Genomic DNA, 26,628 nt, shown 5'->3' with positions numbered 1-26,628 from the left:
TGATTTGACCTGGGGTTCAGCTCTGTGTTTACCGTTAGAATCCACTGGTGCACAAAAGGAGTGCGTTAGTCCGACTTTAATCAGAATCAAAATACCTTTATTATTCCCACAGAGGGGATATTTGCAGCGTTACAGCAGGAAAGAGCCACAGACAGCTTAGTGTTGCATATCTTACATGCGTTAAAAAAAAGTACTAAATTATAATATGCTAAAAAAGATAAAACTAAAAAGGTTACATAATTTTCAAAAATACAGATCAAAAACAAATCAAATCTACAAATCAAATCCTGTAGCAGTTCTTAGGATTTAGCAGCCCGGTATATATTACAGTTATTAAAGATAGCATATGTATATATTGCACATAGTTTGACGGTATTTAACAAAAACTAAAAACAAAATTGCATATCCCCTCCCCAGGCCAGGATGTCTCGTTCTCACCAGAAGAGCGGCAACCACACACAGCAGAGCTCGACCTCCACCACCAAAAGTCAACAGAGCAACAAGCCTCACCAGCAGGGCAACAGCAAGAAGAGGAAAAATGTGCGGGACTCCACACAGGAAGAGCTCTGCAGATAGAGGACACCATGCGTCTCTGTGACTGTCCTGTCCCTCTACTTCTGCTGCAGAGTCAGCCTCCGGAGGTCGTTGGGAGATGAACCCACAGCCAATCTGTCGAGCTTCTTACGGGGAAGTTGGCAAGGAAATAAAAAACAAAAAAAAATAAAGAATTGTTTTAGGAAAAGGGGGTTTCATTTCTTGGACCTGGATTGAAATCGTAAGGATAAACGCTCACACGCCTCCCTAAAGCTGCTCTTACGGAGTGGATTTCCTTCCCACAGCCACAAAAACATGCCTCTTGCGCCTCCTGCTGTACGGGAACACAGGAATAATCGACTGCGGAGCAAAACCTGCTGCTGCTGCTGCTGGAAATACTATGATGTTTTTATCCCCAAAAAAAAAGGAAAAAAATGGCTGAAAATGTACAAAATCAAAGATGTGTGAGAACAGATGTTATAACGATGGTTACTTACAGATGCAATCAGTTAGAGTGGGACATAACTTATGCATGAATTTTTTTTTTTTCGTTGGTTGATTTTTCTGTTGATCTGTTTTGTTATGTCTAAACAGATTATACAAAGATTTGTAAAAAAAAAAAAAAAAAAACACATACGCAAAAAAACAAATATATACGAGTAAGAAGAAAATGTTTCATAATACCTTTTTACAAGATATACCGATGGAAGACATGTAAACGTGCCCTCTTTTTGGCCAAAGCCAAGATTTTGGGCGTCCCATTGCCAACATACATCATCAGCATTGACTTCTCTCTGTGAGTGTTCACGTACACACACATCACTAAAGACCTCTGCACACATCACTAAAGACCTCTGCACACATCACACCAGTGCAGATGAGACTGCAGGTATACATGAACAAGAGGTGGTTTTATCCAGAAATGCTACTCTTGGTGTGTTGGTGTTCCTTTTGGTAATTTACCCACTGCAAAATCATTTGTATTTGTTAAATGTATTTATTTTTTTATTAATTATATGAACATAGTATGGAGAGATGTATAATTAACATTAGAGCCCGTATCGTTGAGGCCTATATTGAACTAGGGTGAGTTGAGCGCGAGGGTGGGATATGTTCAGGTTCAGAAAAATAATCACATTTATTCTCAATTCATTTGTTTTTTTCAGTGACAGTTGAGTGACCAAGTTTCTTTTAAGACGTTAAGAGACCATTTTAAAAGTCCAACAGTAAGGACTCTGTTTTAATGTGTGGCTGGTCTACCTACTTTAAAAGCAAACTGTATTTTATTTTCTGAAATATCATAGCAACAATCTTCAATATGTCCGCTCCCTCTCTCCTGTAGATGGCGTCATTGCTCCGACTCTGAGTCCACAGTTTGGAGCTTGTATCCTGCATTTGGATGGGTTCTTTCTGCGTGATTTCTTTAAATAATGTTCTGATTATTCATCCGAATGAGCAGCACATGTGGTTTCCCGCCAAAAGCACACCACCCCCACCACCCTCTTTTTGTCTCAACAGGTAGACAGCAATAACAACAGCCTTTTCATGAAATGCAGAATGATCCTCTTCAGACTCACCGCTGTTCCATCTTCTGTGTTCACACACTGAAGCACATTTTGATAACTTGCAGCCAACTGTATGTGGTGTTGAAAAGTTGAAGGTATAATTGATCGCCCCCCTCTGTCCTCATCCCTCGGTGCTACAGTGGAGGTTTTAAATGCAGTGTGTAAGTGCTGGAGAATCAAGTTAGCCGTGCCATCTGAATGTCCACTGACCATGTTCACTGCAGGAAGGATTCAAACCCAACTGTACTCATCTGAAACGTCTGCAGCTACTACAATTCATGCAATAAAAACAGTCCAATTACACCGCGTGTTGACACCGTCTCTTGCTTGCACAGTTTAATATGTATTTATGCCAGGGGTGTCCAAACTACGACCCGGGGGCCAAATGCGGCCCATGTTGAAACGGCTCTAATCAAAACAAGTATAAAGGAATTTGGCCCACAAATACAACTTGTGCATATTATACTTCTTAAATATATATGTAATTATATATTACACATTTAAGTACACTTTTCAAATAAACTCAGCCAATAAAGTTGGTAACATTTCAATCAAATCTTTGTTGATAAAAAAAGAAGTTATTTAGATTACAAGCTTGAAATAGACTGTTCATATTTCCTCTTGTGATAAGCAATTTGAGGCTTCTGTTTTAAGGAATGAGCTGCCAATTAAATAAAGTAAACCCTCTGGAGAGCTGGGATGTAGGCTGCTGTGTGTGTTAACGGTCCCATGTCATGGCCATTTCTACCGATCATAATTCCATGGTTGAGGTCGACTAGAATAGATTTAAATTGTGCAATTTTCCAAAATCACATTGGTTTCTCACAGCATCTCTGTATAGTATGTATATTCACTCTCTGTCCTACACGGCTTGTTGGAGCTCCGCTTGACTAACATTGATAAAATACTTGACTTGACACCTACTCGCCGCGTCCCGCCGTCTCGGAGAAATCGGCGGAGCTGCAGCTGAGAAAAGATTGACTGTGTGTGTGTTAACGTAACGGCTCCGCGGATTGGTCCATTTGGGTATGGGCACGTCACTGTACCCAGGAAGAAAAAGAGAAACCTCCAACGAGGCGTTCTGGGGCAGCATGGACAGGTATTTTCTGTGTTAGAGTTGTACTCGCTACAGGGTGTACTTTGAGGGTTTGTGACTCTGCAGACCGTTTACATGCAGAAAACCCTACATAACACACAAGGGGACGGGTGATAACCTGAAGAGCATGACATGGGACCTTTAAAGCATATTCAAGGTCAGGAATCATTTACCTCCATTTGATTAATTGTGCTAACTTATAACTCACCTTATGAGGCAATACACCTGATTGGCCCAGCCCTCAGTGTGTTTCTCTGTATGTGGCCATCGGTGCACTTATTGGACCTCTATGAACCAGTTTGACCTTAAAATCCACAACATGTTGCATGTCAATCATCAACTTTACACTTAATATGTTATGTTGTCTTCACTGTTAAGCAGAGGGGGGAGAAGTACTCGGATCTTGTATTTAAGTAAAAGTAGAAGTATCAGAGGAATACTCTGTTGCAGTAAAGGTCCTGCATTCAAAATGTTACTCAAGAAAAACTACAGAAGTCATCAAAATATACTAAAAGTACCAAAAGTAGGCATTCTGCAGATTGGTCCATTTCAGAATAATATATTTATATATTATATTTCCCAGGGAAGTTTCTTCAGGATTTGCATTCTCTAGTTCCTTATTTGTTTTTGCAGGTCAAAAGATTTCCAAAACTGTTGGTAGAATTTAAAAAATATTTTAAATCCCCAAAATTGCTTTGTTGAGAATTATTTTAGAGTAGATTCGAATTGTATTTAATAAAAAATAATTCAATATATCTCTGTCGGTGCAACCTGTAGATGGCGTCATTGCTCTTACTCTGAGTCCACAGAGGTAGAACCAGTCTATGGGTAGAACACATGTTTTATTCAACTGAATCTGCATCAATAACAAACGAATTATAAAGAAATGTAAATATGTAATATTATTGTATTTTGTTCTACTTGCGTTATTTATTTTTATTTTATTTTTTTGTACAGAAAGAAATCTATTTAAAAAAAGTGTCCCGAGGAATATATGTTATTTTTTCCTCCCATTATTCAAGAAAATATCTCAAGCAAAAAATGTTTTCACAATAAATGACTCTATTCACAATATCTCTTATGAAAAGGCAATATTCAATAGGCTCTATTTACCTACACAAGTAGGCTATGCCATGAGCGTATCTTGTCTTCGACCAGTTCAAATCTATTACCGTTAGAGACTTTGCAGATGTGGATGAATGATGTGAAATATAATCAAGTGTTGAATCAGACTTTAGTTCCATCTGGAGTAAATCCATCAGCTACCCTGCAGTCTACAAAGTCATTCAGACTAGCTGCACCTTCACCAGCTTTGAGAACACTTTCATGATCAATTATTATAAAACATATCATATATTATTCTGAAATGGACCAATCTGCACAATGACTACTTTTACTGTCGCTACTTTAACTATATTTTGATGATAATACTTTTCTGCAATACCTGAGTACTTCTCCCCCCTCTTATTTTAAGTATATAATGAATCCCTCAGCCAATAGACCCTGCACCATTGAGCCTAAACAACAACAAAAAGCGTGCGCGAGAGACCTTGACTGGAGGAGGGGCATCGTCGCATCGACACTTGTAGCAGCGCGAGGACCACAGTAACCTCCACGCGCTCATCTGTGTAGGTCTGTCCTCCTTAAATCCGTCAGGTAAGAGCCTCAAACTTCTCTAAATATTTAAAAATAAGGTCTTCTGGACTGGTGCACGCTTTACCACCTGAAATCAAATGTTGTTCCTCGCCGCGTGAGGAAACAGTCGCTTCGCTGGTTAACAAAAACATTTAAAACACGGATTCATTTTTCAAAGCCTAAAAGTTTCCACCTATGTGAAAATATTTGGGTCGAAGTTTTGAGTAAAGGTGTGCATTTTGCTTGAGTTTGATGTCACACATTTGGACTATTTTGGGCGGTTTTGTGTTGCCTTTTCACCTGGCTGCTCTTGTCATCCTTTATGTGGAGTTTGGTTCATTTCGTGGTAATTTTAGAGTTAAATAATGTGCTTTCTCACCGAAAATGAGGAGTTTTAAGTTGATATGTTCAGCAGGAAGGGAACAGAAGAGACAGATGTCACAGTATGAGCTGATAGAGCTGTCTTTATTCTTGTTATTTCCCTTTTCATGATCCTCACAGGTTGTTGAGTCCCTAACGTTATATTATCGATCAACACAATACGATATATTGTCCTACATGTGTCAAAATGTAATCAGTGTGTCACGCAAATGTATTGATTTATCTTTTAAACCTCATCATTTCTGCTACCAGGAGTCATCTAGTACCAGTCACTTGGTGTTCTTCAGAATAAGCCTGACCCCGAAATACCATCACAGCAGGAAATGCTTATTTTGAAGTCTTCGTCAGACGTGTGCAGACGTGCTGCTGTGTTGTCTTAAGACTTTAAAGATGTTATCTCTGCATATCTCTTCCTGGAACAGTTTGCTGGTGGGCTTTGCAGAACGAAATGAGTGCCTCTAGTTTAACAGTCAGTGCTTCTTAAAAAAAACTACCACATTAATCCATTTTGAGAAATATAAATGACAGCTTCCTGTTTTAATACAGCATGTACAAAAGTGGCCAAGTCTTCACGGACAGCTTTAATGTTAATACAGCACCTTGACGTGTATTTCCCCGATAACACAACAAGATGAGTTTACATCATTACATAATAACTTTAGTTCAAACTACTGTCATTATAGAAATATTCCTGATTAACCGTGTGCTTTTTCTGTCAGTAGTACATCACAGTGGCTGTTGATAGTAGTTACCTCGAAAAGAGAATTGCATTACGGTCTCCTTTTGTTGTTTCAGAGGAGAAAGCTTAAGTGTTTTCTAAGCGGACAACAATGGGTCTTGTTTCATCCTGAAATTGTTCTCCCTTTTTTAAAACAAATAAAAGTGTCATGTTTTATGCTTGTACAATAAATGAAACATAGAAGTAAAGAAAATAATGGATTCATTTTCCATGCATTGGCTGACTTTACGTGCATCAATGTGTACTATAAAGACTTATAGATTATATCAATAGTTGAAGATTCTTGTTTTTCTCCTATTACTCGACTTATCGTTGCAGCTTTTACTACATTTTACGACTTTATTGATCTCAAATATTGGAATGTTGTCACTGCAGCATGTAAACAAGGCTTTGCACAAAGTTAAAGAAGAATAAACCATCCTTTTACTAACATTTACTGTAACAAATAATCTGGACGATAATATAAATATTATTGCCAGTCAATGTGTGTTTTTTCCACTCAGTGATGCATTTCCTCAGCTGCAAATAAACGAGTTTTAAAGTGGACCTTCCCTGATATCATCGTGTACTTTAAACAGTAGATAAAAGGGAAGTCTTCGCGGCAACAAGAGATTGTGTAGCTTTTCTCCTGTCTTGAGAAAGCATCTTATGCCACTGTGTGTTTCTTCACCCAGTTCTGCAGATTACAGCTGTTTGATCACGCTTAATAGCTATTGCTGTTTGCAACCCTGGGTTTGGTGATGCAGAGAACTCAATACATGTAGCCTCATGTGTGTGTCCATATTGACACCATGACAGAAGTGTGTCTGTCTGTCCCTCTGTCTCTCTGTCCGTCCGTCTGTCCGTCTGTATGTGTGTGTGTCTGTCTGTCCCTCTGTCTCTCTGTCCGTCCGTCTGTCCGTCTGTGTGTGTGTGTGTCTGTCTGTCGTCTGTCTGTCTGTCTGTGTGTCTGTCTGTCCCTCTGTCTCTCTGTCCGTCTGTCTGTGTCTGTGTCTGTCTGTCTGTCTGTCTGTCTCTCTGTCTCTCTGTCTCTCTGTCCGTCCGTGTGTGTGTCTGTCTGTCGTCTGTCTGTCTGTGTGTCTGTCTGTCCCTCTGTCTCTCTGTCCGTCCGTCTGTCTGTGTCTGTCTGTCTGTCCGTCTGTCCGTCTGTCTCTCTGTCTGTCTCTCTGTCCGTCCGTCTGTCTGTCTGTCTGTGTGTCTGTCTGTCCCTATGTCTCTCTGTCTCTCTGTGTGTCTGTGTGTCTCTCTGTCCGTCCGTCTGTCTGTCTGTGTGTGTGTGTGTGTGTGTGTGTGTGTGTGTGTGTGTGTGTGTGTGTGTGTGTGTGTTATCACTAATCCTTTTGTCAGCTCTGCTCTAATAAACGGAGTTAGCTTCTTCATTTGTTTACAACTTAATTGTCATTTCCTGCAGAAGTGCATGTACTAAAATACTGCATAACCTATGGAAGTACAGCCAGTACTACAGTACAACTGATGCTATAAGTACAAGTATAAAGAGGTTATGAATTAAACTATACTTAAAGAATTAGGAATAGAGCTGTAACAGTATAAGGAACCAATACAGTTGGTAATACTTACATTTTACTTCCCGAACATAGTGACATCACTATGTGACTACGCTCTTCTATTGGCTAACACTTGAACACATTGCACATGATAGGCCGAGGGCGGGACATCTGTTTGACCAATCACAACAGAGACCCGGCCAGCTAACCAATCAGAGCAGACTGGGCTCTGGTTTCAGACGGGGGTGAAAAGAGGTGCTGCAGCACAGGCAGTATGAGAGAAATAAAGAGCTTTCTGAACATTAAAGCTTGGAGACATGTAGAGACACTACATACTGATATACACCTGAACATCAGCAGGAGAGGACTCTTTAAAGTAGAGACACTACATACTGATATACACCTGAACATCAGCAGGAGAGGACTCTTTAAAGTAGAGGCACTACATACTGATACACACCTGAACATCAGCAGGAGAGGACTCTTTAAAGTAGACACACTACATACTGATATACACCTGAACATCAGCAGGAGAGGACTCTTTAAAGTAGAGACACTACATACTGATATACACCTGAACATCAGCAGGAGAGGACTCTTTAAAGTAGAGACACTACATACTGATATACACCTGAACATCAGCAGGAGAGGACTCTTTAAAGTAGAGGCACTACATACTGATATACACCTGAACATTAGCATATTATATTGTATCTATCTTTAAATAATTTGAGAAACTGGATCTTCTAATTTTACTGACCAATCAATGAATCCAGAAAATAAGTTAGTTGCAGCCCGACTTGTATCTTTCTCACAAACGTAAAGAAATACATAGGGTTAAAAATCAAGTGCCAGAGCATGGAGGGCTTGATCTGACGTATGGAGCTCTTTTGTTGGAGCACAAAAGGTGTTTGGCCCTGCGGAGCGGCACTACAGTAAACTGGGGGCACATTCTTGGTCGTGGATCAGCGGATCAATGCACCGCGGCGATTCCTCTGCCGGATTGTGACACATAACATACGTTGGCATTTGCTGTTGGTGCGCAATTACCCATTGTGCTGCTGCGATGTATCTCATTCGGAAACGATGGGAAGCTTGTTGTAATTATCCATGTTATTAGATTATTTTTTACAGTTTGATGGATCTGGACAGGGACCCGCTTGTTGAGGGGTTGTACAGCTCACACACACGTGCACACACACGCACACGCACACACACACACACACACACAGATTCGTAGTTTGGAGTGACGACAGATTGTGCTGTGCTCATCATTGTTTTGCGACGGGCCTCTTAATAACCAGTGGTGGACTTGTTTTGTACTTCTTTTTTCCTCCGTCATGCAAGCTCAGCTGACCGTAAAGGGACGTTTTACGACTTTACAGGGTCTGTCAGGAAGGCTTGTCCAAATTAGAGCCTCTATTTTTAGAGAATCTTTAAGTTTCAGGTTACATATTCTCTGCCTGTCATGTCACACCCATAGTAAAAACTAGGATGCAATTGGAGTGTGCGGGACAAATTGATTTAGTCTAATGTGCATTGATTTAAGTGTCATTATCATACATCTATATCCTTTTGGGGTGTACTGTTACAATGACCAGGCTTTGGTTCCTGGCTAAGGCCCCATTTACACGGGAACGCAAACGAAAATGAACCGAATTTGATATCAAAAAAGTTTTCCGTTCACAAGCTATCGGCTCAATAAACGTGTCCGCTCACACGAGACCGCTCGACCCTGTGGAGACGCTGTAGTACATATGCCAGGCCTGTAAGCGGCGCTGTACTTCCCCCACAAAATACACCAAAAGCAGCGAAGAAGACCCCCCGAGTATGGTTGCCATGGTTGCCTGGTTGCCCTTCTGTTTATTCTCCGTGGTGGATTTAGCAACATGTAGTTCATGTAGTTCTCCATGTCCACTTGCTGCTGATGGTTGTGGTAAAGGAGCTGTAGATTGTGCACTAACATCTGTAGCATGGTTAGTAGCTACTGACGGTAGCTACTGACCATGCTACGGCAGTGAGCAGCAGAGGTGGGACTATGGCTTCATCGTTATCAGGACAATTATCGTATAGGATGTACACACGGAGCCGTTTGCCCAGAGCATTCTGTCCGCAGATCTATCCACCTTGGGACCCGTTATCGTTTGAGGGGTCTGTTTCCGCGGTTGCTGATACACCCCGAACCGTATCCATGTAAACGGGCCTAAGATGTGCCTTTTATTCTCTGGACAAATAACAAAAACAAGGGTTAAATTTGAGTTTTGACTCTAACATGAATAAAGTATTCAGATTTTTCCTTCAATCACCTCGTTGAAAAGGTTGATACAAGTATTTCACAAAGTTTAAAAGCAGGTGTGTGTCTCCTTCTGACCATGTTTGTCGTTTGGGCTCTCAGTTTGTTTCTGTACAAATCACAAGGCGGGACAATGACATGTGGAAAAAAAAACAATTGAGATGGGTCTTCTGTATGCGCTGAATATATGTCCAAAGAATGCTCCAAAACCTGAGAAATATCACACGTTTTAACGGGGAATAATGCTAGTATCAGAATAAGGTTGTTAGCATTCAAAATGTAGTAATATTCAGAATAATAGTGTAATATTACTTCAATCACTAGTGCCAAAGAGAAGGCTGCTTACCTTATAAAACGCCTATACACAAATAGCTGAAACCCACGTGCATTGACATACAGAGACGGTGGCAGGAAGTATGGGGAACCTCCACAGGAAATGGGCGTGTGACATCTCGCAGGTTTTCTTTAGAAGTAGGGTTGACACCGTACATTATGTCAGTTACACGGAAAAATGTGCTCTCCTTCTGCTCCTTTCAGCGTCTGCAGTCAAATGTATCGGATCTGTTTTGTTATAAAGATCTAGACTGACTAGACTACATAAAGGACTAGACTACACAACCACAGGAAGGTATCGGGGAATGTCTGATTTGTGCATTAATGCTGGAGTAAACCCTAACCCTTCCCAAACAACCTGGTATCACACAAAAGCTGTGTTCCCATTTAGTTTTCCAAGCGAATTTTGAACCAACTTTTGAGATGTTGCAACAAAGTAATCCGTAATATGTTTGTGTCTATCAACTGGTTTTGGGTAAGTAATGATTGCATAGCTGTAAACTCTGAATAAAAGAGCAGAAACAAAACAAGTTATACTTCTTTCCTATCCACGTTTTTATTGTTATTTCATGTCCGCTAGTAGGGCTGCTCGATTATGGCAAAAATCATAATCTCGATTATTTGGGTCAATAATTGATATCACGATTATTAAAAACGATTATCCATTTACTTTGAAAACATCCATTTATTGAAAAGAAAATGTTGAACAGTATGTTTTTAACAGTTGATTACCCTGAACGTTAAGTATAATTCAACTCAAGAACCAATAAAAATAATAATCCTTTTTTTTCCCGAAGTTTTATTTCGATTATGTTGTCTTCATAATCGTTGCAAGCCAAAATCGTAATTGCAATTAAAATACGATTTAATGGAGCAGCCCAATCCGCTAGTATATTGCCCTGTCTGAAGACGAAGCATTTTCACGTAATTGAATAATAAGAAACAGCTGCAAGTCGTGAGAGTTAAATGTCTAAGCTACAACAGAATTTATTCGGCAGATCCATTTTTAAAATTCATGTAGTTCAGGGGTGCCCACACTTTTTCAGCTTGGGAGCTACTTTTAAAATGACCACGCCCGAAATATCTACCTACAGGGCCGCCCCTGTCTGTGTCCCGAGCGCGGCGGGGGGGGCGGCTTTAGCTCCTACTAAACGGCGGATAAACTGTGGCATAATAGTGCGCTGCATTTGCGCTTCAGATGAGGAGGTGAGGCCCCCTCATAACGGCATGAACCCGTATGGCACAATACAGACTGGCTTTCCTGTCCGTCAATGAAGTGGCAAACGCCATAGTAAGGATGGATGATACATTTTTTTAAATATATATACTTTTTCAATGCCATGCGATCTACGCACACTACCTTTGCGATCGACATATTGGGCACCCCTGATATTGGGGTGCCTGCATGCATAAAAGCGTTTTTTAAATCTGAGGTTTTATTAAATTGCAGTGTAAATACAGCTTTTGTGATGTGATGTGAATGGAAACACGGCTACTGTACTCTATCTACTGCTGAGGACCAAAGACAAACAAACGACGGCTGTCAATGCTACCGCGTTAACACTCACGATACATCTGGACACCTACACGCATTAAAAAAATGTACCTTAATGAATCACATTATCAAGTGTCCGGCAGTGGCTCAGTCAGTAGGGGCTTGGACTGTGACCTAAATATGGAGTGTGGACTTCTACTTGGAGAGGTTCCAGTTCACCTCCTGCCCTGCCGTGGTGCCCTTGAGCAAGGCACCGGACACCACCCCACTCCCATTGCTCCCCGGGCGCTATACAATAGCTGCCCACTGCTCCTAGTAGACTCCTGGCACTAGGATGGGTTCAAAGCAGAGAACACATTTCACTGTGTGTGCTGTGTCCATATTCTATTCTATCTATTAAGTTCGACTCCAACTTCCTCCTGTAATACAACATTGGACGTTTACCATGAATTGCATGCAGAAAGAGAACAAATTGGCATAAGCTACATTGACTGGAGGCCAATGGAAATCAGTAAGAACTAGGGATGCACGATAATTATCGGCCCGATAATTATCGGTCCGATATTAGGAATTATGACGTCATCCCGATAAACCCGATACCAGTATTAATAGCCCCGATAATATACAATATATTTTTTGGGTAAAAAAAAAGAAAAAAATACTGCGGTGTGGGTGGATTGGGATGAGGGGCGCTTGTTTTTCACTCGGCTCCTCCCGTTTTGCCAGTACTGTGGTGTTAGTGGTTTAGGAAGAGGGGAGTTCTTCACAAATCCAGCGCTCCCTAATACTTCGAACCTGATCAGTCACCTGAAACATCGCCATCGCTACGATGGTGTGTTAAAAGCGTACGAAGACAATAATACAATACAAAGTGTGTGTGTGTGTGTGTTTGTGTGTCTGCGCGCGCACGTTGGAGCTATGTGCAACTCAAGGCATATGCTCGAACCGGAGCTGCCTGGACGCTGCAATCATGTTGCTGAGTGTGCTGACTTCTCGTACAATGTCCCACTGTCTGCTTCCTGCATAAAGTCAAGTGCTCGGCGCAGTTGTGTGGATAGAGCGCTCCTCTGTTTTCATTTAAACAGCTTCTTATATCCGTTAGCGCAGCTAGCTAGCACCAGATGCTAACAACAACAATGCACGTAAGGTCTCTCTCTTGCTCGCTCGGACCACACGTACACACACCCTCCCGGTCCTCCAGATGGCCAGTCGGTGCCTGCCGGTGAGCGTGGAAGTGTGGTCTGCCACAAGCGGGCGGCAGGAGCGGGGCTGTCAGCAGCATCAGCTTGTAGATGGTATTTTAAACTCGATGCGCTCTGAAGCTACGGGGCGGCCGAGGAAAAAAAATACACATGCGTTAAAATAATTAGTGGCGTAATTTTTTTTTTTATTATCGGTATCGGTCTTGAGAAGCAGGAAGTTATCGGTATCGGTATCGGTTTCAAAAAACCAATATCGTGCATCCCTAGTAAGAACACTTCCTCGGTGTAACGGCACATCTCATCCATGACAAACGTCCTGCACTCGTTTGCTTTAGATGCGATGAAAATGGAAGAAAGGCCTTTTGTTTGAACGATGCAGAGGATATCGGAAAGGCTCACCACTGTAGGAACAGATAGTGCTCGCAATATGATACCAGCAGAGGAAATGTGCTCTGTGTAGCACACATGATACAGAGGGGAATCACCTTTGTCGAAGCTTTGGCTCAGTGTCGAAAAATGTATGCCAATAATTCAGAAAGCATATTTTAATAAACACCCTCAGATTTCTCATACCAGTTAGTCATGTCTTTATCAAATCATGTGTATTGTTTGATCTCCCCCAACAATACTAGTATTTTAAACTTGTGATAATCAGGACAAGGTCTTCCAGTAGAGAAAAGGCATCCTGCTCTGTCCTCTCTAAACACTGGCACAGAGGCAAGAGGCGCACTAATAGACATTTTCTGTTGTCATCAGACCCCATGATGTTTGCCAAATGCTTCTAGCCACCCATAAACTTGATGATTTCCCTCCTCTTCCTCTCTGTGTCTCTCATCCTCACTTTCAAGCCGTCTCTCTCTCTCTCTCCTCTTCAGGCTTCAAATGAGGCAGGTTGCTCTAGTTGGACATTGTGCTAATCCCTGAACACACACCGGGGACAAATCGGACTCATTATCTCAGACTCTGGTGCTCCCAGCCAGAGATCAACACTAATCCTTTCCTCAGCACAGCCTTACCCATGCCTCTTAGTAATGCTCCTTCTCTTTTCCTGTGTAGCTTCAATGCAAACGACGAGAAACTTATTTCTATTCTGATCCTTCTCAGGTTCATATCAGTATGTAGTGTCTCTCCTGGGACATGTCTCCATGCTTTAATGTTCAAAAAGCTCTTTATTTTTTAGAGCTGGCCGGCTCTGTTGTGATTGGTCAAACGCTTGGAGATGTCCCGCCCCTTAGCCTATCACGAAAAACCAATAGTGTTGCGTAGTGATGTCACTATGTTACAGAAGTAAACATAGGAATCCAATGGACGTGTTTCAGACTGCCGGCCATTTACATACACAAAAACCTATACCACCCCAAAAAGCACAATTAGCATAATAGGCCCCTTTACCAGAACAAAACCTTTAGAGGGGATTGTGTGGCAGTTGTATGAAAGACAAAGACGTCCACTTTTAGCTTCAAACATCACGTTTATTCCAGACACATTCATAATGCACTTTTGGCCACACACGTCATGTCACGTTTTAAGCGAGTAAATACAGGTGTAAAAACAGAGCGAAAACATTGGTCACCGGATCCTCTGTCAGTGATTCATTTCCACCAACATGTCTCGATTGTTTTCACTCTGCTTAAGCTTGTCTGATCTTTTGAAAGTGAGCCTAACCTCATGTCAATACCTGCTGGGGAGTTTAGTTTGAGGGTGAGGGTGGAGATGACCTTTACTTGGGTGATGCTGGTTGTGGGTTCGCTAAAGCCACGAAAAATTCAACGTTTTCTATCATTGACTTCAATACATCAGCTGGAGACTCACATGGTTCAACCGTCCAATGGAATCCATGGGAAGACTCTTTTCTTAACTGGGCTGTTTTGAAGTCCTTTTCAGCTTGCAACCATGCTAAGTCATGCAGCTAAAATCATCAATTAGAGCTTGATATAATGACTCACTGTGGAAAGATTGAGCATCACACAGTCCTCACAGTCAGCCCGTAGACCCAGAGATCTAGATCAGAAGATAACGACTGTCAGTTGCCCTTTTTTTTCTAAGCTATGTCACGCCAAATCCGTACAAATGAATAAGTAGCAGCGGCCGCATATTTTCCTCCTGAAACACAAATCATCACTTGTGGAGTTCATTAATTTTCTCATGACACGTCAAAGTGTATCGCTGGTATGAACTGGTGTCTGCAGGGATCAAATGAAAAGCACATTTCAAATCTGTTTCATCATTTTTGAAAAGCTCCAATTAGTGTACACACCTTTTTTCTTTTTTACCAAGCAACTGACTATCCGGAGGTGCAGTTAGGGTTGCAGAGGGGCAGAACATTTCCGGTAAATTCCATTTTATTTATGGGAACTCACTGGGAATTGAGGGTAATGTAATCAAATTATATCATTTTATTTTTAAATGAGCCGTTGCAGCTTCCGACTGATATCGATAGAGCGGGTCACATATGAGCACAGCCCTCTGTGGATGTCAGCATGAGCAAAAGAAAGGGATCTAAGGAAAATCGTGTTTTCCAAGAAAAGTGGGAGAAAGAATATCTTTTCACTGAATTCAGGCGTAAACCACGATGTTGAGTATCTTTGCAGACCGTTGCTCTCATGAAAGTAAGCAACTTCTACTAATTTGTGTGTGTGTGTGTGTGTTCCAAGTGAATCTGCGGCCCCCTGGTGGCCAGTACATAAGTGATGTGGCCCCCACCACCATACAAGTTGCCCATCCCTGCTGTAGGGGGTGTGGTCTCCATAGCCATGCAGTAAGCAGTGTGCTGTGTGCATGTGATTGAGGAATGGCATGGATATTCAAGTGTACTTGAATATGTTTGTTTTAGTCAAGATTATGCTAAAATATACTTTCCCCAACTATATTGAAGTTCCCTATGAAGAGCCAACCTTCAATTTTGAAAATGCCCAGTTCATTCCCATAAATTCCCGTTTATTTCCATAAATTCCCGTTTATTCCCATGGAAAGTTTCCATCTTTGAAAATTCCCGGAATGTTGCAACCCTAGGTGCAGTACAGTGACTTGTGGCTTGGCATGTTTTATTCCTGTTTTCAGTAGTGTGGATATTTTCTATCTGCAAGTTCAGACATGCGGGTCCGTTCAAGTGGAAACTGTAATTTCAAGACCGTCTTCTTGCAACAGAGGTGCAGGAATGAGCATTTGACCTCTTTAGATTCCCTTGTCTTACAGTGAACGATTTTTTAATGTGTTTATAGAAGCTTGAAATAATATATGTTAACAAAAGCTGAAAATATATAAAATACGTCAGTAAATACTCCACTGGTGAATGTCCGAAGCGTCACGATTTGCTAACAAATGTCTAAAAGAGACGACTAAACATCATCACTCAGAATATCCTGCTCACATACAAACACATAAACAGACTCAAAGACTGTTTGCTGTTTTTGTTACACTCACCGAAATATTGATCCCTAATATAGAGGATTTATGTATTTCAATTGTAACATTTCCATCCATTTGGATTTCATAGTTCTTACATAAATGGACTAATACACTCTATGCATTGCAAATACATAATAACTATGTCTACCACCTTATTATCAATACATCCGATGTGTTTCAAATACATTAGAACCAGGCTTATGTATTCAATATAAATAAAGCCTTCTCAATTCATAAGATCCAGGTCTATGTATATCAAATACATATAGCTTATTATGTGCATTAAGTTAAAGTGAAGTGTTTTGCTCAAAATACCAAGCAGATCACCCGTTCTAGCCATGCCTCTATCCCTCTATTTCACTTCCTGTTTCTAAAGTGCTGATTTGGGAATAAAGCTTTAAAAAAAGAATTGATAAAAATAAAAAGGAGGGGTCTGAGTTCATGTGGGACCCGGCAGCTACCGTCTAAACTAAATATCATGGATTATCAAGGATTCTCTCTGAAACAGTCTGGAGCTCAAAGGCTTTCTCTCTTGCCGGTTATACCACAAGGTGAGTTCCTTTTTACTTCCTGCTTCTTCACACACATGCTCTCCAGTACAGGTTAGCTCTGAGTGTTAGCCACTTGGCTTCTTTGCGTGTGGTGCACCCTTCTACACTTTGCAGTTTGCACTTCGAATGTCAAAATCGGTCCACTAATTAAATATTTTTTAAGTGCGAGATCTACAGTAACCACCGCAGACACACATCTGCAAATGAAGCCCACATTCATTAAGCCACAGTTCATCGATACATGCTGCATCCCCATCGAGTGCCATCGTATCATTTTGTACATGGCGTGCAGATCTGGATCCATTTCGGTCTATTGTGACATTGTTTAAGAAAATATGTGAAATCTAATACCCCTTAGTTCTTCATCATCTTTTAGTCAATAATAGCACGATGGCACCCTGTGTGTTTACAGTGGGATATTCATTATGTATTTTATTTGCATCTTATGCCCACTGACACCATCGAACCTCTAATTTTCAATCACATGATAAAGACTGCTAATGTGTTCCTGCTGAAGAGCCCTCGAGGGGCCGAACGGGGCCTCTCGCACTCTCTCGGAGAGGATCGGTGCTGCTGAGACGGGAGGCTGCGTGAGGGCCATTAGAGAAATGCCTCTTCACCCTATTGTCTGTTAAAGTGTTTCATTTCCTCGGCACCTTGCCCGCCGCCCACAGCCCCTTTGTGAAAGCGCTCAATCTGCCTTCAGCCGTTCCTATCCTTTAAAGGTCCCCTGTTATGCAAAATCCACTCGTTCATGTCTCTTCCACATCAACATGTGTCCCCTCTTCTTCATGTCTCTTCTTCATCAACATGTGTCCCCTCTTCTTTATGTCTCTTCTACATCAACATGTGTCCCCTCTTCTTCACGTCTCTTCTACATCAACATGTGTCCCCTCTTCTTCATGTCTCTTCTACATCAACATGTGTCCCCTCTTCTTTATGTCTCTTCTACATCAACATGTGTCCCCTCTTCTCCATGTCTCTTCTTCATCAACATGTGTCCCCTCTTCTTTATGTCTCTTCTACATCAACATGTGTCCCCTCTTCTTCACGTCTCTTCTACATCAACATGTGTCCCCTCTTCTTCATGTCTCTTCTACATCAACATGTGTCCCCTCTTCTTTATGTCTCTTCTACATCAACATGTGTCCCCTCTTCTTCATGTGTCTTCTACATCAACATGTGTCCCCTCTTCTTCATGTCTCTAATACATCAACATGTGTCCCCTCTTCTTCATGTCTCTTCTACATCAACATGTGTCCCCTCTTCTCCATGTCTCTTCTACATCAACATGTGTCCCCTCTTCTTCATGTCTCTTCTACATCAACATGTGTCCCCTCTTCTCCATGTCTCTTCTACATCAACATGTGTCCCCTCTTCTCCATGTCTCTTCTACATCAACATGTGTCCCCACTTCTTCATGTCTCTTCTACATCAACATGTGTCCCCTCTTCTTCATGTCTCTTCTACATCAACATGTGTCCCCTCTTCTTCATGTCTCTTCTACATCAACATGTGTCCCCTCTTCTTCATGTCTCTTCTACATCAACATGTGTCCCCCCTTCTTCATGTCTCTACTACATCACCATGTGTCCCCTCTTCTTCATGTCTCTTCTACATCAACATGTGTCCCCTCTGTGGAAAGAGACTCTGAAAGTTTCAGGAACAAAGATTCTCTCTCTTTTTGATCCATTTCTATAAAAACCTGTCTGAAAATGAGCTGATCATATTTTGGCCACTTTATGATGTCATAACGATGTGTTGTCTTGTGTAACCATTAGCCAATCAGCAACCAAGGTAACCCCCCCCCCTCCCCCCCTTATCACCTGGATCTCCTCTAGAGCTCCATTGAGTTCTTTGTAACCAAACCTCTCTCAGAGGGGCGTGGGGAGGGGCTCCTTATTTTCATCTGAAGTAACAGACAGAGAATCAGCACTTTGGAAACAGGGCTGAAACAGAGGGGATTATGGGTAATGCTGCAATGATCTGTTTGGTGTTTCAGCCAATCAGAGACAGGCTCTGTATATATCTGAGACCTGTACTATATTGATGAAAAACAGTATAATAGGGGACTTTTAAAATCATACATTCAGACCTGTACATCTTGCACAGTTATATGTACGAAGTGTTACATGGAATAACCTTGTGGAGAGAATAGTAGAGCAAGCTGTGCTGAATGTTGTTGAAAAACCCTGCAGCTCGTTGGAGCGATGCATGCCTCCTGTGAATCTGTCTCTGTGTGGGTTTCTTTCTCTCTCTTTGTTCCCCATTTCAATTTCACTGTGTGTGTGTGTGTGTGTGTGTGTGTGTGTGTGTGTGTGTGTGTGTGTGTGTGTGTTTGTGTGTGTGTGTGTGTGTGTGTGTGTGTGTGTGTGTGTGTGTGTGTGTGTGTGTGTGTGTGTGTGTGTGTGTGTGTGTGTGTGTGTGTGTGTGTGTGTGTGTGTGTGTGTGTGTGTGTGTGTGTGTGTGTGTGTGTGTGTGTGTGTGTGTGTTTGCTGTGGTTCAAGGACATTATGTAACGCTTATGAGAGCATCCCATCTGGAGAAGTGCCATTGAGACGCAGAGTTGGCAAAACTCCCTTCACCACACTGACAGCGTTCATACCTGTGAAAGACATCAGCAACTGAAGGTTATTGAACAGATAGGAATGTTTAGGACAGCAGGTACACAGCTTTGGTATGAAGAGCATTTGAAATGTATTTAAAGGGGCCATACTGGGCTCCTTTTCAGGGTGCATATGTGTATTCTGTGCCTCCACATGTCTCCATGCTCATACTACCTGTGCCGCAGCACCTCTTTTCACCCTCTGTCTGAAACCAGAGCCCAGTCTGCTCTGATTGGTTAGCTGGCCAGCTCTGTTGTGATTGGTCAACCGCTTAGAGATGTCCCGCCCCTTAGCCCATCACGTACAATGTGTTGGAGCGCTAGCCCAGTGCTTCTCAAACATTTTCTCAGCCAAGTACCCCCTGACCGACCCCGAAAATGTTTGATCGAAAAAGCCTATACAAATAATTCCAATATAGTGATGGTGATTTATTAACTCCTTTACAACAAACTAAGGATATTTTCATTTTATGCATGAAAAAAGAAAACGAATTTAAACTGATTTTTCAAAAGAGTTTTTCAACTGAAGTAATATCTGTTTAATGAACAAAATGATATATTATGCAAAACTATAAAATACAATACACCAATTTGACATGTTTATGTGGTTCTAGGAATATTTTATATAAAATTGTGTTTTCTATTTAACTTATTGTACTAAGATTATTTTTGTAATCATGCATGGTATTTTTTTTATTAACTTTTTTTATATCTCACGTACCCCCTGCAGTACCCCAACGTACCCCTAGGGGTCCGCGTACCCCCATTTGAGAATCACTGCGCGAGCCAATAGAATAGCGAGTGTTACACTATGTTCAGGGAGTACACAAAGGAGTCCAATGGAGGCGTTTCAGGCCCCCATATTACACACTACAGGAAAGGGAAACACCCCCAAAAGTAGAATAGGGCCCCTTTAATGATTCATCACGGAGGTCTTCACTTGGTGGAAGCTGTTGTGTGTCTGTATTGTAGAGATGTGCAGTGTTTACATATCACTGTGAGGCTTTAACAAGCCACTCATTGTGCTCCGCTGGTTAATGAGTGTTAGCCAGGAAGAGTGTTCTGGTTATTAAAATGAAAACAGTGGAAACGCTAAGATACAAAGATACTGGACAGAACATGTTGAGCACTGGATGGAAGTTGAATGTTCAATTTCAACGATCGTGTGTATCGAAGTCCAGAGTGCTACAGGGCTGAGCTTGTTGTAGTGAAACCCCCAAAAATGTGATTTTTCTATTGCATTTTGGATTATCGCAGGTTACACGATTGTATTTGCAGTGAACTGACTTCACCCCGTACGATTTACTTAATATTAACTTGTTTACACATTTCACCAATTATACTGCATCCGCAATATGCAGAAGAAGACATTAGCTTAGGGAAGTGTTATCAATCACTGTGGCAAGCCAACGGGGAAATGTCTTCAAATGATTCTTGAAAATGTCATGAACAGCGGGTTCTTCAGTTCTACGATTAGTTCCCTAATTACCGAGAGAAAAGCGGTGTGAGTGACATTTACAAGTATTGAGTGTGTTTGTTGAAAGGTAGTTAACGTACAATGAAAAGAAATACATCTTTTCCTCATTTTGCTCAAGCACCCTTTTGACCTTGATCATGGGGACAACAGCTTTTTAAAAAGATCAAGTTTCTGTTGCCGTTTCAGCACACACACACACACACGCGCGCGCGCACACACACACACACACACACACACACACACACACACACACACACACACACACACACACACACACACACACACACACACACACACACACACTACTTTCTTTATGATCTTGTCAGCCGTGGCACTGCTGTCACCATTTGAATTCAGCGATCCGAAGCTTTAGGCTCGGATGCCGCGCCGTCGAAAGGATAACCCATGAATGAATTATGGTGAATCAATCTCTTGTGATGTTATCATGTTAGCAACACGTACCTACCGTGCAGCATTTGATATTATTATATTCTACTTTATCTTATTTGATATGTATGTATTTCTCCTATTCCTGCAACTTGCATGCAGCATTATGTCTTTGGCACTATTTTTTTAATGTATTTTTACAACTTTTAGTGACTTAGCTTTTATTCTGCAGAGCATTTAATTTATCTTTATTTATTTTATTATTATATTATTATTTGATGTGTTCTAATCCCTGCAACTTGCTTTTTCTATGTTGAGTATATTGTATGTTGCATTGTTGGAGCAGCCTGTGATATAAGATGTGTATTGGCAAACATAGCTTTTGTGGAAATGACAAATTAAGCCTTTGATTCTTGAGTCTTTTAATTAGACGAGAGCAGAAACCATGTGCCCGCAAATCAATATTTGGTCCATGTGCTTGTCTATAACTAGATCACCGTTCGCCCTGACATCAAGTCAGACGTTGCGTTCGTTCATAACGCCATCCGTCTGTGAGTGATCGTGCAGCGGCAGCAGGTTCCCTTTTTCTGAAGCTGCTGCTGCGTTGTTAGGAAATGACTCACGGTCGCTAAGGAAGTGAGATGGTGTGCGGTCGGCTGCATGTCACAAGGTACGCTCGGCCTTCGCTCAAGACGACCTCTCGCAGAAATAAAAACCTTGGAGTTTGTTTGACGCCTCGAACAAAAATGATGCATTCAGGTTTAGAGAAAAAGGAATAGGAAAGTAGAAATGGTGAAGGGTGCAAAAAGAGTGGGAGGGATAAAATCACCTTCACTTAAAATATTCTGAAACTTCCCGTCTTAAAACACGGTGCAATCTGCCGTAGAATAGTTGACAGTTGGACACACACACCTCTGAGAAACGCCGCTTAGACGCCGGGCAGAAGAGGGGACACATGTTGATGTAGAAGGGACATGAGGAAGAGGGGACACATGTTGATGTAGAAGAGACATGAAGAAGAGGGGACACATGTTGATGTAGAAGAGACATGAAGAAGAGGGGACACATGCTGATGTAGAAGATCCATGGAGAAGAGGGGACACATGTTGATGTAGATGAGACATGAAGAAGAGGGGACACATGTTGATGTAGAAGAGACATGAAGAAGAGGGGACACATGTTGATGTAGAAGAGACATGAAGAAGAGGGGACACATGTTGATGTAGATGAGACATGAAGAAGAGGGGACACATGTTGATGTAGAAGAGACATGAAGAAGAGGGGACACATGTTGATGTAGAAGAGACATGAAGAAGAGGGGACACATGTTGATGTAGAAGAGACATGGAGAAGTGGATTTAGCACAATAGGTGACCTTTAAGTTGAGTTCTTCACACCTGCATGGCTTCGTCTACACGCAGCACACATTGAGGCTGTGACTCATATGTTGGGAGGGGCTGCAGCGCGGTCATCTCCAGCACTTCCTGTTGAGACATGAAGTGGGAATAACCTCGCCTTCACCCAACTCGGCCAAAACTCCTCCTCCCACTCAAGCCGCAGTAACCCCAGAAGGTTTCTCCTGCTGCCCGCTCACATTCCTGACCGCGTGGCTTCTTCAAACGCGATGCTTTTTATTGCACATTCCTTGGCTCCCAGTGGCAAAACAAAGAGGGTGGATTTCACTAAATGTGTAACTGTAGTAGCGCACAACAAGGCCTCCATTGAGAGTCTGTTAAGAGTGGTGTGCAGGACATGTGAACTGAGCTAGTGAAGACCCTCAAAGGTTTTATCATCATATGCACACAGTGTAGAAAAGCAATACAATTATTCTAACCTGAGCTCCTCCAACAATGCAGCATATATAGTAAAATAGAAAGTAGTGCAAAAAGTCAGTGGAATATGGGATGTGTACAAGAACACAATATAATAAGACAAAATTAAATACGGTTTATTGCGGTGACTTTATATAAATGAGTATATTGCAAGATGACAACAGGAATCAGCAAAGAGACAAGGATGCTATTAGCTAAGTCCTCCGTCTCCATGCACTCAGTCATCTATAGCTCCCAGGAGGCATTTGAGGTAATGACATCCCTCTGAGCTGCTTCTGCGTCACTCCCAGCGTCCGACCTGTCTGCTGCTGCTGCTGCACGGCGGCCATTATGGGCTTAGGAGAAAATGCTACTCCACGCAGCGCTGATAGCACATATACAGTCAGCATTTATCCCACCTGTTACACATGTGTCATTATTCTTGGAGCAGCTATAGAGTGCTCAGGGATGATGTAGGGCCTCCTCGACAAAAAGCAACATGGATTTTATTATTGGATTTCGAAGTATTTCAGAAAACAACATATTTTTCAGGCAGGATACTCTCCACACATTAACACCACTTTGTGATTTAAAGCATTATTGCTAGAAGTAAAGAACGTTAGGCTGTGAACAAACCACATCAAGGTCACATGACTTCACCTCACTATCGCTAAGCTAAAGGCGGCTAATGTTTGGCATGATGACGCTTCGTAGTTTCAATTAGTCACTTGTTAGAAACCGCCGTTTTGCAGACACATTGCCAGTTGAATGTCTACTCTATTCGCGCTGCACGATATTGGAAAAAACTGACATTGCGATTAGTGTTGTCACGATACCAACATTTTGGTTTCGATACCGATACCAAGTCAAGAATTGCGATTCCGATTCTTTTTCGATACTTTTCTTAAAAAAAGGGAAACAGTCTTAAATATAATCAGGGATGCAAACTCATCAGGTATGAAAAAGGTGACAAGGATCCGAGCCCCCCGACCCCACGGAATATCGGCTTTAAAATTAGGAATAACAGATGATTTTAGCAGTCAGAACAACTAAAGCAGCAGTGTTAATAATAACAGAAACGCCAAAGAGTCACATCTAATATAAATATATATAAAAGCATTTATTTTAATTGTGTAGCAGTGAGTTTAACATTTTGGCAGCACTGTTGAGCATTTTGAAAATGTATTTTCATGCCTCTGTGCAAGGCTGAGTCTTTCTATCTTTATAGCCACTGGTGTAAAGTAACTAAGTTCATAAACTCAAGTAGGCTACTACTTGGGTACACTTTTGAGATACTTGTACTTTATTTAAGTATTTCAATGTTTCTTTTGCTACTTTGTACTTCTAATCCACTACAGTTCAGAGGTACATGGTGTACTTTTACTCCACTACATGTATCTAATACCTTTAGTTACAGATGTGGATGAATGATGTGAAATCTAATCAAGTGTTAAATCAGACTTTAGTTCCACCTGGAGTAAATCCACCAGCTACCCTGCAGTCTACAAAGTACTTCAGACTAGCTGCACCTTCACCAGCTTTGAGAACACTTTCATGATCAATCATTATAAAACATATCATATATATTATTCTGAAATGGACCAATCTGCACAACGACTACTTTTACTGTCGCTACTTTAATACTTTTACTTGAGGAACATTTTGAATGCAGTACTTTTACTGTAACAGAGTATTCCTACACTCTGGTGCTTCTAGTACAAGACCTGAGTACTTCTACTTTTACTGTCGCTACATTAACTATATTTTGATGATAATACTTTTGTACTTTTATTTGAGGAACATTTTGATTGCAGGATTGTTCCTACATTCTGGTACTTCTACTTTAACTCAAGTACAAGACCTGGGTACTTCTACTTTTACTCAAGTACAAGATATATACTTATACCACCTCCGTTTATAGCCTATGAAAAAAACTAATAGAAAACCAAGGCTAAAGCTAACGTTAGCAGATAGTGATGCTAGTTTGCTAGCTAGCTAGCTCAACGATAATATTGCGACAGAAACACTTTTCAGTGCACATCACGCTCTGCCGCTCCGACAGGGAGCTCTGCACTGAACACCTGAACGGCCCGTTCACAGACTTCTGGCGTCTTTTTTGTCAACAAGCCGAGGCGCAGCGGCAGTTGCACTCCCACTTGCAGCCATGCTTCTCGTTTTCTCACATGCTCTGGCAGCTAGCGCGTGGCCGCGTGCACGAGAGAGGGGAGGGACTTAGAACGTGCTTGAGAGGAGCGGGACTGCAGGCACGGCTGCAGTGCAGGGAGTGGAAGCAGAGCGCTGAACACACGCGGCTCTTATTAAAACGGCGCTTTTTCACGGGAGTACTTTTCCCCGTCATTCTTAAAGTACCGATACTAATGAAACGGAGGAATCGTACCGTTTTTAACGGCAGGGTATCGCGGTACCTTTCAAGTATCGGTACACCGTGCAACACTAATTGCGATATTTTCTTCCCCTGCGATATATACACAGGAATTGAAGAAAAGACCGTTTTCTTTTGTCCGCAAACCATCCTTTCTTGAACTTTAACGCCATACAATTGGTATTTTTTAAACGATATTTAACCGGATGAAGGATTTTAGTGACGGACTTCTGGATCTTAAGTTATCAGAGCAACAAGCTGAGCAAGCTCGGGTATCCTGCTGTGATCTGATCAAGAAGGACTGTGATTGGTGGTTTGCTGTGCATGCAGAGCCTGCATGTCACTCACTGAAGTACCCCTGGCGTGAGAGCCGCGCGAGTTTTCCTTTTGTAGCAAGCAGCAAAAATAATTGTAACATGACGTGTTTGAGTTCATTTGCCTACTTAATATCGCACGTCCTAAAAATGTTTTGGGAATATCGCGCATGCGCATAATGCGATTATCGTCACGACACGATATATCGTGCAGCCCTATACTATATCTATCTAGTATAACAAAATGTGAGAATCGAAAGTGGAGTCTTACCGTACGTCCACACAGCAGTTTTAGACAAATCTTCCACCGCTTCCAACGCTTCTCTTCCCATTGACTTTGAATGGGGATGACGTCACTTTGCCTCGCTTTTCGCCGAACTGCATTGTGGGGGAGCGAAGCGAAGATTTCCAGGATTCCAAAGTTGAGCAATGTTCAACTTTGGAAACTGAGCTGGAAGCGTCAGCCAATCAAACACGTGTATGCAAATCTGACAGTAGAAGCGCTAGCCAATCAAACCGCGTGTAAGCTGGGAGAACCAGACCGCAGTTCATTTCCTCATATTCCAAACGAGAAATTACGGTAGCAAATCACCCGGTTCTTTACGACCAGAACTATTGACGGGATACAACCCGGAGGAGCCAGGCATGGAGGGAGGTGGTAGAGACAGTGGGGGAAACTGGTAGGTTTTCGCCTGTTTGGGGAGTTTATATATATATTGCTCGCATAAAATCCCCGGGGTTTTTTGCTTTGTATGTCGGGGGCGGGAGATTCATGTGATTGGTTGTTGGTCGCGTTGCTCGCAAAAAATCCCCAAACTGTCAGACACGCCCAGCTCCAAGATTTTCAAGATTTTTGAAAAGCTACTGTGTGGACGTACCGTAAGTTGAGAGACGACAGGAGCCATGTTTACGAG

The 26,628-nt window shown here is 41.8% G+C and overlaps 2 protein-coding genes across 3 annotated transcripts in view; both read left to right on the top strand.

The window, feature by feature from the left end:
* Positions 1-2,402, top strand: part of tent4b (terminal nucleotidyltransferase 4B) — a 39,718-nt gene extending 37,316 nt beyond the window's left edge. Inside the window, exon 12 of the mRNA XM_034077383.1 lies at positions 418-2,402. Within this exon, the coding sequence (XP_033933274.1) occupies positions 418-576 (159 nt within the window). The 3' untranslated portion in view covers positions 577-2,402. The remainder of the gene's footprint in view (positions 1-417) is intronic.
* Positions 2,403-4,765: 2,363 nt separating this feature from the next.
* The window catches only part of adcy7 (adenylate cyclase 7), a 111,499-nt gene continuing 89,636 nt past the window's right edge, over positions 4,766-26,628 (top strand). For both annotated transcript variants that reach the window (XM_034077338.2, XM_034077324.2), the window contains exon 1: positions 4,766-4,851. The gene's annotated coding sequence lies outside the window, so the exon portion shown is untranslated. The remainder of the gene's footprint in view (positions 4,852-26,628) is intronic.

The sequence above is a fragment of the Pseudochaenichthys georgianus genome, chromosome 3 (genome assembly GCF_902827115.2).
Source record: "Pseudochaenichthys georgianus chromosome 3, fPseGeo1.2, whole genome shotgun sequence".
In the NCBI taxonomy this organism is placed as follows: Eukaryota; Metazoa; Chordata; class Actinopteri; order Perciformes; family Channichthyidae; genus Pseudochaenichthys; species Pseudochaenichthys georgianus.
This window is presented reverse-complemented; position numbering and strand designations above follow the sequence as displayed.